The 14,804-nt window shown below is 44.0% G+C and overlaps 1 protein-coding gene across 2 annotated transcripts in view; it reads right to left on the bottom strand.

The window, feature by feature from the left end:
- The window catches only part of LOC127195721 (solute carrier family 5 member 4A), a 38,623-nt gene that overhangs the window by 10,786 nt on the left and 13,033 nt on the right, over positions 1-14,804 (bottom strand). For both annotated transcript variants that reach the window (XM_051153252.1, XM_051153253.1), the window contains exons 6-10: positions 13,582-13,687; positions 11,981-12,061; positions 8,566-8,786; positions 6,937-7,072; positions 1,033-1,140 (exon numbers count right to left, since the gene is read on the bottom strand). In XM_051153252.1, the coding sequence (XP_051009209.1) occupies positions 1,033-1,140; positions 6,937-7,072; positions 8,566-8,786; positions 11,981-12,061; positions 13,582-13,687 (652 nt within the window). The remainder of the gene's footprint in view (positions 1-1,032; positions 1,141-6,936; positions 7,073-8,565; positions 8,787-11,980; positions 12,062-13,581; positions 13,688-14,804) is intronic.

Raw genomic sequence — 14,804 nt, 5'->3', positions numbered from 1 at the left:
CAATGGATTTGTTTGAAACATTGAAAAATTGAGCAGATATCAGTATTACTCATATAATAGAAATGCGTGTGGAGCTTCCCACATCCTTCTTGGTGATCTCAAAATGATGTGACGGGGGAATTTAGTCTCAAAGAGAAACTCAGATGACATCTTTTAGAACCTAGTTTTAGAATAGAAGAAACCGTGTCATGCCATCTTTCCTTGTGATGATCTCTTGACCACATAAAGACTTAGTGGAAACATCTAGTTAGTGTATCTGCTGTCTTTGGAGAGGAAAAACAGCATTTTGAATCCTTACAGAAACCGGATGCTCTAGTTCCCTCTGGCCCGACATCTGCTAGGACAGAATATGGGGAATGTGGTGTCCGATCTGCGGGCTATATTCCTGTCATCCTGAGAATGTTCATGCGTGCCAGGATGGAGAAAGGGCCTTGGAAATGTTGTCCACTGGTCCCAGCTGAGCTCTCTACCTTGATCAGCTTCTGTTCACCACAGTCACTTTCCTGCATCTTAATAAGTTACTTACTTCACATGTGCAACCTATTTCACATGCTAGGAAACTGAAATGTGAATTCTAAATGGTAGTGAGATTTATGTTTGCAACTTCATCCATGAGTGTTTCTGGGCACCCGCACGAAAGTCCAGGACATGTGCATTCAATGGGTGATTGCAAATTGAATAGACTGAAAGCAAATATATGTGTGTCCCTGGCTCACAGTTAACCTGGATATATATGTTTAACAACATTGCTTTTTTTATTAGCAAAGAGACACATAAATATTGTTAATTTTCTTCTAAGAGTGTTGAGCCTAAAGGGTCAAGATTCTCCTAACACTAAACACCTGGTCCATCTCTGGGTCATCTAGGCTCAGCACATGGGTGGCGATGTGTGAAAGGTGCCCAGGAAATGTCTGCAAACAGAGCTGAATCAGTGGCGGTAAAGTGATAATAGCCGAGGGTTTTATCACAGCCTTTCTGTGCTCATCTACAGACCAAGCATCTGAGGCTGTGCGAGCCCAGGCTGGTACTTACCCATGGGCATCAGCTTCAGCACCAGTGTGGGGTAGGCATAGTTGGTGCAGCCGACATCAACACCACACTGCTTTACACACTCAGAAGGCACAACACAGGCCACCATATCTGGGGAGATATTCAGAGATGAGTTCAGTGAGCGGGACTCCAGCAGGCACAGTTTGCAACCACTGGACAAAGAGGAAAGCCCATGGGTGGGAGGAAAGGCACCTGATAGAAAATAGAGATACAGCCATGTGGGGAGGGGGTGGTGGCACACGCCTTTATTCCCAGCACTCGGGAGGCAGAGACAGGCAGATCGTTGTGAGTCTGAGGCCAGCCTGGTCTACAAAACGAGTCCAGGATAGTCAAGGCTACACAGAGAACCCTGTCTCAAAAAAACAAAAATAAATAAATATAGAGATACATTTTGGATTTTATGTCAAAGACCTGGTACCTCTTTACCCAGAATAGGACATTGTCATTGTCTCATTTTCGTAGATCCCGATGGATTGACCTGACAGGCAGGATGGTCCCTAAGATCTGTCCCAGCTGTTGTTTTAGAGCACATGGAAGGACCCCATCACACCCCAGCTTTCCATGGGGACCCAGTGTGGGGGAAGCAGCTGAGGATCTTCACTCTCTCTCCCTCCCCTCCAAATCCAGTCCCTGGTCTCCCCTCTCCCATCCCTGGAGTCTACCACCTGCCACAGTCTCCCCATCCTTTTTGTGCAACCTCTGATGGATCGATCTTGCAGCCTTCCTCACTACCGCATCCTGTTTTCTCAGCCATGCAACATGGAGGCTAGAAACCCGCCAGCCATGAAGGCCTGTGAGTCAGATAGGCAATCTTAACTCTTCCTCCTCTGCTCCAAGTCTACTCCCCCCATGCTTAGCTCTGTAGCAGATCAACTGTTCTAACCCCTCCTCTCCCCACCTCCCCATTCTCAAGGGACTACAGAGACCATGGTGGCACACTCCACTTTCTTCCCTCTGGTAGACCTCCTCAGCCTGCCCGTCTACCTCGTTTCCATTCTCAGTCATTTCACAAAACGTAGAGAAACATTTTAAGCAGTACCCCAGTGGCCACCCATGTCAGAATGTCAGAGGCGCTCGAGCAGGCAACCCACATCCACTACATTTTCCTAAGAAGCAGGAGAACAACAGCATCCAAGGAACAAAACACCCACCAAAGACAGGAACTGATATTAGCATCAAGAATTACAATAATCTCAACCACAGATGTCCAGATACCAGGGTAAAACCTCAGTCAACAACAGCCAGGGCAGTATGTCTCCACTAGAGTCCAGAAACTACTCCAGTAGGCTCTGGAAAAGCAATACAGCTGAAACACATGAAAGGGGCCATGCCTTTATGGATATGTTAGACATCCTTAAAAAGGGATATGAATTGTATTATATGTTACAACATATATTAGATAGATATTTTTTATGAAAACACACATACCACATACATGCACATGCTTGCACACACACATTCTCTCTCCTCTCTCTCTCTCCCTTACACATACACACACACACACACACACACACACACACACACACGGGAAGGAAACAGTTCAAGACATTATAGCTGAAATAAAATCAATAAGAACACCCAAACTGAGGAAAATATGGAAATGGAAAATGTAGGAGTTTGAACAGGAACCTCAGAGGCAAGCATCACCACAGAATACAAAAGATGGAAGAGAATCTCAGGCATTGAGAACAAGTGAGAAGAAATGGATGTGTTGGTAACGAAAAATGCTAAATCTCAAAAACAAAACAAAACAAAATCTAGGCACAAACCATGAAAGGAATCTAGTAAAACTTTATAGCTTTATGTCAACTTGATACTAGTTTGAGTCATCTTAGAGGACGGAACCTCAAGTGAGAAAACAGCTCCAATAGATCTCTCTGTAGGGTGTTTTCTTAATTAGCAATTGAGGGTGGAGAACCTCGCCCATTGTTGGCAATGCCATCCTGGGCACGTGGTCCTGCATTCTATAAGAAAGCCGACTGAAGCCAGGCATGGTGGGGCACATATTTGATCCCAGCACTCAGGAGGCAGAGGCAGGCAGATCTCTGTGAGTTCAAGGCCAACCTGCTCTACAAATCAAGTTCTGGGACAGCTAGGCTGGTTATACAGAGAAACCCTGTTGCAAAAACAAAACAAAAAACCCAAAAGCCCCCATCCCCTCAAGAAAGCAAGCTGAGCAGGCCAGGAGAAGCAAGTCAGTGTCCATGGCCCCTGCATCAGCTCCTGCCTCCAGGTTCCTGCCTGTTTTAGTTCCTGTCCTGACTTCTTTCTATGGTGAACAGTGATGTGGAAACAGAAGCAGAATAAACCCTTTCTCCCCAAGTTGCTTTGGTCATGGTGTTTCACCACAGCAACAATAATCCTAAACAAGACACTATGAAAAGAACAAATCTATTAACAACAGTATTCCCAGGTCAAAAGCCCAGAAAATATTTTCAACACAATTGTAGAAGAAAATTTCCCCAACCTAAAGAAGGAGATGCCTATCAAGGTACTAGAAGAAAGAGGAACACCAAATAGGTTGGACCAGAAAAGTCATTGTCCACAACACATAATAGTCAAAACATTAAATGTATAGAATAAACAAAGATTGTTAAATGTTTCCAGGGAAAAAGACCAAACAACATATAAAGGCAGACCTATTGGAATAACCCCTGACTTTTCAGTGGAGGCTCTAAAAGCAAAAATGGCCTGGACTAATCTTCTACAAACTCTCTCTTTACAAAAAAATTATTTATTTTATGTATATGATGCTTTATCTACATGTCCACTTACATACCAGAAGAGGGCAGCAGATCTCATTATAGATGGGTGTGAGCCACCATGCTGTTGCTGGGAATTGACTCAGCACCTCTGGAAGAGCAGCCAGTGCTCTTAACCTCTGAGTCATCTCTTCCCTCTACAAAGTCTTATAGACCACAGATGCCAGTCCAATCTGCTATGCTCAGTAAAACTTCCACTCACAATAGATGGAGAAAGAAAGACATTTCACAACAAGGCCAAATTTAAATAGTATCTTCCTACAAATCAAGCCCTACAGAAGGTACCAGAGAGAAAACTTCAACCTGAAGTGGTTAAGCACACACAAGGAATAAACATTATCAGACCAGCAAATTAAAAGAGGGGAAACGCAGCCAGCACAGCAAAGTAACAGAACAGCAGGCACTCCCCAGTGTAAAGACACCAATGAACAGAATGGATTCCAAAACAGCTCCATTCTTCATCGGCATCCAAGAAATACACCATAACATCAAGGATAGACACAACCCTGGGGTAAAACGATGGAAGAAGATATTCCAAACAAGTGGACCTAAGAAGCTGGCAGGTAGAGCTGTTATAACATCTGACAAAATAGATCTTAAAGCAAAACTAATCAGAAGAGGGGTGGAAGGAAAACTCTGAGAGGACAGTGTAATTCTTGCCATGTATGCACGGAACACAAGGGCACCCTAGTTCATAAAAGAAAGACTTCTGCAGCTTGAATCACATATTGACCCTCATAAAGTGATAATGAGTGACTTCAGTGCCTCACTCCCACCAATAGACAAGTCATCAAGACAAAAAGCTAAATAGAGAAATGTCAGAGCTAACCGATGTCATAAATCAAATGGACCTAACAGATACTTACAGAACGTTTCACCAAACACAACAGAATACGCCTTTTTCTCAGGAGCTCATGGAACTTTCTGGAAAACTGACCACACATTCAGACATGAAGCAAGATACAAGAACACTGAAATAACACGCTGCACCCTACCTGAGTGCCACAGATGAGAGCTGGGTACCAATAACAACAGGAACAACAAAAAGCTTGCAAACTCAAAGATACTGAACAACTGAACTCAAAGCTTTTTAGAACTGAATAAAATGAAAACACAATGACATATATGGATGTTGTGAAGGAGATTCTAAGAAGCAAGTTCACAGCATCAAATGTCTACATTAAATATTTAGAGAGACTACATACTAGTAACTAACAACACACTGGAAAGCTCTAGAGCACCCAAAAGGAGATCGGAAGAATCAGGAATGAGATCAATAAATTAGAAACAAAAACTAAAAAAAAAGAGAACAAAGAGTTGGTTCTTTGAGAAAATCAGTAAGATTGACAACCTCTTAGTCAAATTAACTAAAAGGCAGAGAGAAGATGCAAATTAACAAATTCAGAGATGAAAAGGTGGATGTAACAAACACCGAGGAACTCCAGAGAATTATAAGAATATACTTAACAAACCTGTATTCCACCAAACTGGAAAATAGAAATGAGTAATTTTTTCAATAGATGGCAACTACCAAAGTCAATCAAGAGCAGAAAAGCAACTTAAATAACATATATCTCCTAGTGCAATTGAAGGAATAATTAAGTTGGTCAAATTAAAAAAAAAAAAAAAGTCTAGAGCCAGATAGTTTGAGCACAGAATTCTACCAGAGCTTCAAGGAAGAACTAACACAAATACTTCTCAAACTATTCCACACAATAGAAACAGAAGGACCATTGCCCAATTCTTTTTATGAGGCCACAGTTACCATGATACGCAATCCACATAAAGACCCAACAAAGAAAGGTGATTACAGACCAGTTTCTCCTATGAACGTACATGCAAACATTCTCAATAAGATATTTGCAAACCAAATACAAGAAGACACACAAGTGTCACCCACCATAATAAGGCAGACTTCATCCCTGAGTCATAGGCATATATAGTTCAACTCACACAAATTAAAAATTAAACCACCATGGAAATATTCTGAAAGATGGAACCACATGATCATCTCACTAGATACAGAAAAGGCTTTTAACAAAACCCAATAGACTTTCACAATAAAAACCCCTAAAGAAGTTAGGCATACAAATGACACACCTCAACATAATAAAGGCAATTTACAGCAGGCCCATAGCCCCCATCAACTTAAATGAGAGAAACTCAAAGCATTTCCACTAAAACCAGGAACAAGACAAGGTTGGGCACTCTCTCCACACCTAGTAAATATCATGACTTTAGTTTTAGATGAAGAAATAAGGCAAACTAAGGGGTTGTAAATCAGAAGGGGAGGGGTCAAAGCATCTTTACTTGCAGAGGGTGTGATAGGGCATACATGAATGACCCTAAAAATTCCACCAGGAATCTCTCACATACCAGCTAGACACTTTCAGCAAAGTAGCTGGATACAAAGTTAACTCACTAAAATCAGTAGCCTTCCTACGCACAAGTCACAAACGGACAGAGAAGAAACCAAGGAAAAACCTTCTACAAAAGACTCAAAATATATAAACTATCTTGGGGTAACTCTAACCAAGTAAGTGAAAGACTTGCATGATAAAAACTTCAAGAGGCTGAAGGAGGAAACAGAAGAAGCTATCGGAATACGGAATGATCTCCCATGTTCATGGGTGAGTAGGATTAACATGGTAAAACCAGCCATCCTGCCAAGAGCAACCTACAGGTTCAGTGCAATCCCCACCAAAATACCAACACAGTTCTTCAATGATCTTGAAAGGATAGTTTTTACCTTACAGGTCCTTTGGCTATATAGTATGGCGTGTGTGTGTCTGTGTGTGTGTGTGTGTGTGTGTGTGTGTGTGTGTGTGTGTGTGTTGGAGAAATGGCTCAGCAGTCCAGAAAGAGCACTTCTGTTCTTGCCGAGGGCTTGGGTTTGGTTCCCAGCATCCACATGGCAGATCACAACCATTCATAACTCAAGTTCCAGAGGACCTCATGCGATTCTTCTGACCTCTGTGAGCACCGGGCATGCATGCGACACACAGACATACATGTAGCCAAAGCACCCTTACACAGAAAATAAGTCTTTTTTTAAAATAAGATTTTAAAACACCCTCATAAGAATTCAAGCGTAAAATGGAGATGAGGTGCGTCCGTGGCTTGCCTGTGTACAGGATGCGGCTGATCATCCCTGGCATCACCATGAAGAACAAGGGCAGCAGCTTCAGGTACCCACACGCTATGCAGGCGGCCTTCACGTGGGACATGTTCTTGCCACACAGGCAGCGCTGCACAATGACCTGCCGGAAGAACACAGTATAGTCGTGAGACAACCCGAAAATCACGTCCACGCTGTCTTCCAGCTTGTCGCCTGGGATCAGGCAGGTCCCACCCCACGCCCGATTCTGTCCTTGGTGACCATCTCATGATCTTGGCGTCTCCACTGCAGCTGAGCTGCGCTTTCACCAGAATCATGGTCTGGCCCCTCTTGGGCGACTCTGACTTTGTCGCATCGTAGCAAGCCTCCGCTTCTTCCATGGCCCTGCTGTAACCCAGGCTGCACTTTTACCAATAGCTTCTCCTAGACTCTCACACAGCCAAGTCTCAGAGGCTCCCCATGACGCCTTTATGCCTTCAGAACCAGAACTACCTGGAAAACCATTACACATGTCTCAGTTTGGTTGCTAGTGCTCGCTATAGCCTGGACTGCCTCTGGACCACAGCATCTGCGTTGACCCTAAGAAAAGACTTCCCGGAAGATTTTACCTCATTGATGCTGGTTGCTTCTTAATCACAGCTGATTTCTCAGCCCCAGCCAACCAGCATCTACTTCCTAATGGAGCAAAAGTTTCATTTCAATGGTTTCTGAATTCAAAACATCTAACGGCTCTGATGGGGTCCTTGAAGGGCCCTCAAACTTCCCTCTGAAGCTTCCTAGGGCAGGCCTCCACCGTCTGCCCTCTCTCCACAGTCCTATCTTCTAATCTCCTCAGAGTCTGTGCTTATGGATCAAGACCACTCTTTCTGTGCAAGAAGCCCACTGAGCTCTGAGCACTCAGTGTGTTTTCTAGTGCAGCGTTCAAATATTACCACACTCCTCCTCAAAAAGCATGGCCAGGTCTGTCATGGCAACACTCCATGACCCGGATTTCTGTCTTAGTTAATGTTTCTATTGCTGTGATAAAACACCACGACCGAAAGTAACTGGGGGAGAAAAGGTTGGTTTTATCTTATAGCTTATAGGTCCATAACTGAAAAAGCCAGGGCAGGAACTCGGGGCAGGAACATGGCAGCAGGAGCCTAAGCAGAGGCTATGGGGGAATTCTGCTTCCTGCTCTGCTCAGCCTGCTTTCTTTCTAAACTGGGCTGAGCAAAGGGTGGGACCCGAAACCGTTTATTTCTCGTGAGATCTGAGGTCACGTCTGCGCTTATGGTTCACAGAGCATTCTTTCTGTGCAAGAATGGTGGTGAACAGCAAACACTTGGTGGGAGGAGCCTGCTGTGATTTCCTTCTGAGGAACATGATATAGGACAGGGTATGGCACCAGGCATCTGTTCTTCATAAGTCTTGTAAAAATGGTTGGATTTGAAAATGATGTTTGTGTGTAGAAAGTAGAACTTAGTGCTTTTTGTGAGATGAAAAGAGCAACATAAATTCTGTCTCTCTCTCCCTCTCCATCACCCTCTCCCCTTCTCTCTTGCACGCAAGCATACACATATTGAATGCACATACACACACACACACACACCACACACACACACCACACACACACACACACGCTTACTCTCTTACCTGGTCTGTGCACCAGTACCACATAGCTGTAATAACCATCCCAAACGCAGTCCCTGGCCATGGGATGTCTCCAGTGACAGCATCTCGGAAGATGTGGAAGGAGTCTGCCTGAGGCGTGTAGCACCTGGGGTTGATGGTCAGGTTGTCCCCCTCAACCACAGATGGGATGGCGCTCATGTACTTCTCTGTAAAATTTTCATAGCCTCCAACTTCAATAAATGCTGCAAAAGCATCACAGAAGTAAAACGTCTCCTGCACATCGCAGACAGCGGCTGTTTATGATTATCCGCTGAAGTGGGGTCCCCTCAAACCTTCAGGGACCTTCCCTCTTGACCCATGCCTTTCTCCACTGGCAACAGGTCAAACTTCACAAAGCTCACAACACAAATAATTATTGCACTTTTTGCTTATGATTTCTTCACCATGTGTGTTTATTATCTAACATCATGGTAAAATTAAAAATATTGAGCAACAGGCTGCCATTGGTGTCTCACAGCCACGCAAAGCAGAAACAAGCCTGATGGTTAAGTTTGCAGAGCAATCGCAGTGGAATTAGGCACCAGGAATCTCAACTCCTCTGAGAGGAACAGAAAGCAATGGCTCTCCTTGTGCACATCAAGTTTTGCTTATATGACTATGTTTTCTGTTATATAATTATGATATATATTTAATTGTGATTATTATATATGTATATATACATATGTATGCAGAATGGGAAGAGAGGAAGGGGGTTAGAGGCAGCGAGTTAGCTGAGGAGAAATGGTGAGAGAGACATCGTGGGTCTGCAGTGGCTAGACAGGAGTCAACAACAGTTGATATGAGAAAGATGAGCCTGTCCATCAGGGCTACTGAGTTCAGATGATGCAAACATTTATCAGCCTAGTGAGGCCTGGAGAAACTATTCTGATGTCACCACTAAGTTCAAAACACAAAGACCAAGGAATGAGAAGAGGGTAGACATTTTGGATAACTGCACATAATGTACACAGAGAACTGTTTCTAACACTTGTCTCCAGTGTGGCACTGTGCGGTGGAAAAACCTTTGCTGTGCATGATGGGATTGTTTGAATTCCTGTTGTCTATGATGGGGAGGGACTAGTATTCCATGAGACATCTGACGTACAGCTGGGTAAAGGAACTGGATTTCATTCCATAGCCCTATGGCTAATGTATCCAGACTGTGTTGAGGTCGCCATACTGGTGTGGATTTGCTGTTTTCTCAGTTTTTGCTTCATATACTTTGAGCTACGGGTGTGGATACCTGCACGCTCAGGGTTGTTTTCATGTGGCTTATTGCACGGAACCTGGCGACTTCAGACCAGGGAGAGACACTTGTTCTCACCTTGTCCTCTTCTGCAACATTCATGGATTATCTAGGCAAAGTATCATTTTAAAATAATCTGTGCAAGAAGGGTACAGATCACCATGCTGATTAAACCAACTAAGAACATAGTAGGTCCTTTACTTAGCTCACTGACAAAGAATGGAACAGAACCTCAGAAAAGCTCTTGGCAGCTAAAACAGGGCAGGGTAGGACTTTAAAGTCAAAAGGCTACAATCACACCAGCACCAGGTGCATGCTGAGGCTTTTTGTTTTTGTTTGTTCATTTTTACAATGTACCTTTCCATGGCAGGGAAGGAAAAGACCCCCTTTAATCTGTAAAACATCACACAAGATCCTGTTTTAGGGAGATGCCTTTATCTGTATCAACATTCTCTCCCAGCAGGAAAGAAGGAATGCCTGCCCCCTTGAAGCCAGGAGATAGCACTGATTTACAAGGCCCATGAGGCTCCAGTGGGGAGGAGGTGGAGTCAGGGTAACCTGACCTTGGCTAAGCCACCTCAGTGTAGAAGAAAATTAAGACCTGCACATTGATGGTTCATTACTGCTGCCTGCCAACAAGATAGGAGAATGAGCTGGTGAAAGATACAGTGAGAATCAGAAAGAAATAGCCAAGCCATGTTTGTGCATTCTAACAATGTACTGAATGAAGTGGGTTTTCACTTAGAGTGTACATCCCAGCTCAGCCCCATCCTGCCACTCCTCCAAGTCCCCCCCCCCCACCTCCCCTCTCCTCCAGCTCCACTGCTCCTCCTGTTCCCTTTAGGAAAGAGCAGACCTTACAACTGAACACAGTGTAACAAGATGCAATAAGACTAGGTACAAACCCTCATATCCACTCAGGAGGAGGAAAAGGCTCCCAAGAGCAGGCAAAAGAGTCAGAGACACTCCCTTTTAATAGACTGCTATATAAAATAAATACAACTAGTTGATAGTTACCTGAAACTTTTTTTAATGTTTACTCCTCTATTTAGTGAAAGTTCCAGATAAATCAAAATACTTTTTATTTTAGTAATTTTTTAAAAATTTGAAATAAGCCAGGAGTGGTGGCCCATGTCTTTAATTCCAGCACACAGGAGGCAGAGGCAGGCAGATTGCTGTGCATTTGAGGCCAGCCTGGTCTACAAAGCAAGTCTAGGACAGTGAAGGCTACACAGAGAAACCCTGTCTCAAAAAACCAAAAAAAAAATTTTTTTTTAAACATCATTTTCCCTCTTCTCTTTTTTCCGCTATAATCCTTGCCCTGTACCCCTCATTGCTCTTTCTCTCACATGCATAGCTTTTAGGTCATAATGTGGGCCCCAAAATGGCAGTGCTGACCATGTCCTAAATGAGGGCCTGGGTCCAACCCAGTCTGGTTCTTACTAGATGAATGTGAGAATTCGTACCAAATAAACAGAAGCAGCATTCCCCAGAAAACCTTATTCTTCAGGGTTCTGTTTGTCAGGAAAGCCACTACTTCCGTGTGGAGCTACTAACAGTCCACAGATGGGGGTACAGTGCGTATGGTTCCCTATCACCCAGAACAGCCTGCAGCCGCTCAAGGACCCCGTCCTGCTGAGGGCCAAATACAACCCACTTGCTTTCCTGCTGAATTGCTGCTCTCAGTTCCTGTGTGATGGCCTGGCAGCCTGTTCTCCACTAACCTGCTTTTCTACTTACAGAGTGGTCTAGCTCAGGATTTTTCTGCACTCAGCTACAATGGCCTCTTTAATAGTTGTTACCCTATTGATAGAACTACAACAGAAATCAACAGTTTTTATGCTTTCAATCTGATCTGCCGATACTCCTCTCAAGTTATCAACCAAGGGCTTTCATCCATTGTGAACACAGAGGAACACAGGTTAAATCAGATAATTGTCCCAAGCAATGTGTTTAAAGGAAATAAAACTCTCTCTTAGTTCCTCTTTTTTTTCTTATGCAATAAACCAAGAAAGAAGCTAGGCAAATATTTCTGTGATGGAATGACATAAGTGACAGGAAGACGTGACCCAGGAGACTTTGAAGGAAGCACTGATGAGCAGACAGACAGACACAAGAGTCCGGGCATCTGTACACAGGGTCCTGGCTTACCAAATACCATGAGAATGAAAGATCCAACAATCATGACGACGGCCTGGAGAGTGTCTGTGTAAATCACGGATGCCAAGCCCCCTGTGGAGGAACGGAGAGGAGCCAGGGTTTCATTCCCATGTAGTTACGCATTTGCCCTCATAGCTGGCTTCTCCTCCAGCCCAAATGCATAAAGAAACATATATATATATTTTTTTAAACACAAGGAGGAATGGCCAAGCTCCTGGCTGCCAGGAGTGAGCCTGTTATCCCAGCTACCTGGGATGTTGAGGTAAAAGTATTGCAAGGCTTAGGCCATCTTTTCTTTTCTTTCTTTTTTTTTTAAATTCAGATTTATTTACTTTTTTGTATATGAGTGCTCTATCTGCATGTGAACCTGCATGCCAGAAGAAGGTGTCAGATCACATTTTAGATGGTTGTGAGCCATCATGTGGTTTCTGGGAATTGAACTCAGGACCTCTGGCTGCTCTTACAGAGGTCCTGAGTTCAATTCCCTTAAGGTCATCTTATTCCCAGAATCAATTCAAGGACAGACAGAGTAACTTAGATTTTGTAACCAAAAACAAAGCAAGAGAATAAAAAAAATCACCTGGCTAAGTCACAAGCTTGACTTTCAGTTTCGTTTTGTTTTGTTTGAGATAGGGGCTTACTCTTTAGCCAAGGCCAGCCTGGAGTCTCTATGTTGGCCTTGCCTGTCTTGAACTCCTGGAAATCATTCTGCCTCAGCTTCCGTTTTCTGGGAGTATAGGTGTGAGCCACAATACCTGCCTAAATAACTGTTTCCACACCATTATCTTTTCTATACTTCTGTCTTTAGTTCTACTGTTTCTCTTGCTTTGTTCTTTTTTTTTTTTTTTAGAGATTTTATTTATTATGTGTACAGTTCTCTGCCTACATGTGCACCTGCAGGCCAGAAGAGGGTAGCAGATCTCATTATGGATGGTTGTGAGCCACCATGTGGTTGCTGGGAGTTGAACTCAGGACCTCTGGAAGAGCAGCCAGTGCTCTTAACCTCTGAGCCACCTCTCCAGCCCTGCTTTGTTCTTTTTTATTCTGTTTTCTCTTCCCTTTCCCCCTCCCCGTCCCTCCCCTCTCTCTCCTCCCGTCTCTTCATCTCCCCTTTCCTTCTCCTCCTACCCTTTGTCTCTTTATATCCAGGGTTTGTTCTGTAGCCCAGGTTCGCCTTGAACTCTCAATCCTCCTGTCTCAGCTTCCTTACTTAGCTCTGGGATTAGAGGACATGACACCATATATGGCCTTATGTTGTATCTGTCTAATTCAAAGTGTCTCTTACAGGGTAGTTTCCCTCTTAGGCTTATTTATAAATGATAAGTAGGAGAAAGGGCAAAAGTTTACTATCACAAAGTTTTCCTTAATAATCCCCCAGCTTCCCCCATTGAGCAGGTCCCCGTGCAAAGTTATCTGGCAAGACCATTTTCGCTCTAGTGTGGGAACATGTCACCGTTTCCTCCATTGACCGTCTTGTTTGGTGGCTATGCTTTCTGCAGTATGGCACAGGCACGAACACGTATGCACACACGTGTGTGGGATCAGCAGAGGGTGGCACAGCTCAGTGAAGGGCGAGGACACAGCGGACTCACCAGTGATTGTGAAAACAGCTGTGATAGCCAGGAGGATGAAGATGGCCAGGTAAAGGTCCAGCCCGAAAGCCAGCTTGATGAATATGGCGCCGGAGAAGATGTTTGCCTAGAAAGGGGACAGAGATGATGAGGAGAGGCGTGCACCTCAGGGTCTGGGTTCTTTCCCCACTCTCTTCCTGGTGATCTCCTATTTGTTGAAGTAAAGAAAAAAAAGTAGCTAATGATACTGTAGTTAAAACCTGTAGTTATCATGGCTGTTCTCATTACCCTGCTATCAGGGAGGCAAGGTTACACAACAAACTTGGAGTACATGAGTGTCGGGGAGCAACACAGTTAACAATCAAATAGAAAGCATGAGTCCATGCTGTCACACCTATTCATCCCTAAAGACGCTAACATCAACGTTCCCACAGGAAGATGTTCGCACAGCAGTTTCACTCACTGTTTATCTTTAGTGCTTAGTTTGTTGCACCGTTGAGGCACTTGTTATGTAAGGTCCATAGCCTAAGAATTTCTGTACCATGAGATTTAAGAATGCTCATTAGTCGCTTATGGGAATGTCTGGCTATGTTGGCACAAAATATATTCTTTTTATAAGTGTGTGTAGTGTGTATGAGTGATGTGTGTGTGTGTCTGTGTGTGTGTGCGCATGCCAGTGTGTACACCTACATGTGCATAGAGGGCAGAGGAGGAGATCAGATATTCTGCTCTGTCATTCTCCATCTACCCTCCTTGAGACAGGATCTTCCAGAGAACCACAGTAGATGGGTGATGCAGCAGCTCACCGATTTTCCTGCTTTCCTCTGCTTTGTCCCCCAGCTCTGAAGTCATAGGCGCTCACTGTGTCTGGACCATGTCTGGATTGTTCCTTGGGTGCTAGGTATTGAGACTCCTGTCCTCATGCTGACACAGGAAGCCTTGGTACCCATAGAGCCATTGCCCCAGCTCTCAACATACATTCTTACCATAGAATTCTTTTTTGGGGGGATGCGGGGTTGTGGGGAATCTCACTATGTAGCCCTGGCTTGTCTCCAGCTCAGAGATCCACCTGCCTCTACCTCCCAAGGGATGGGATTAAGACTATATACCACCATGCCCAGGCCTCAAATTAGTGTTAGTATTCTTGTTTACCAATGAAAACTTTACACACACACACACACACACACACACACACACACACACACACACACACCCTTATAATTTTATATGGGATTGGTCTATTT

Source organism: Acomys russatus, chromosome 11 (assembly GCF_903995435.1).
Source record: "Acomys russatus chromosome 11, mAcoRus1.1, whole genome shotgun sequence".
Classification (NCBI taxonomy): Eukaryota; Metazoa; Chordata; class Mammalia; order Rodentia; family Muridae; genus Acomys; species Acomys russatus.
Note: the sequence above shows the minus strand (reverse complement) of the source record. Positions and strands in the feature narration are given on the sequence as shown.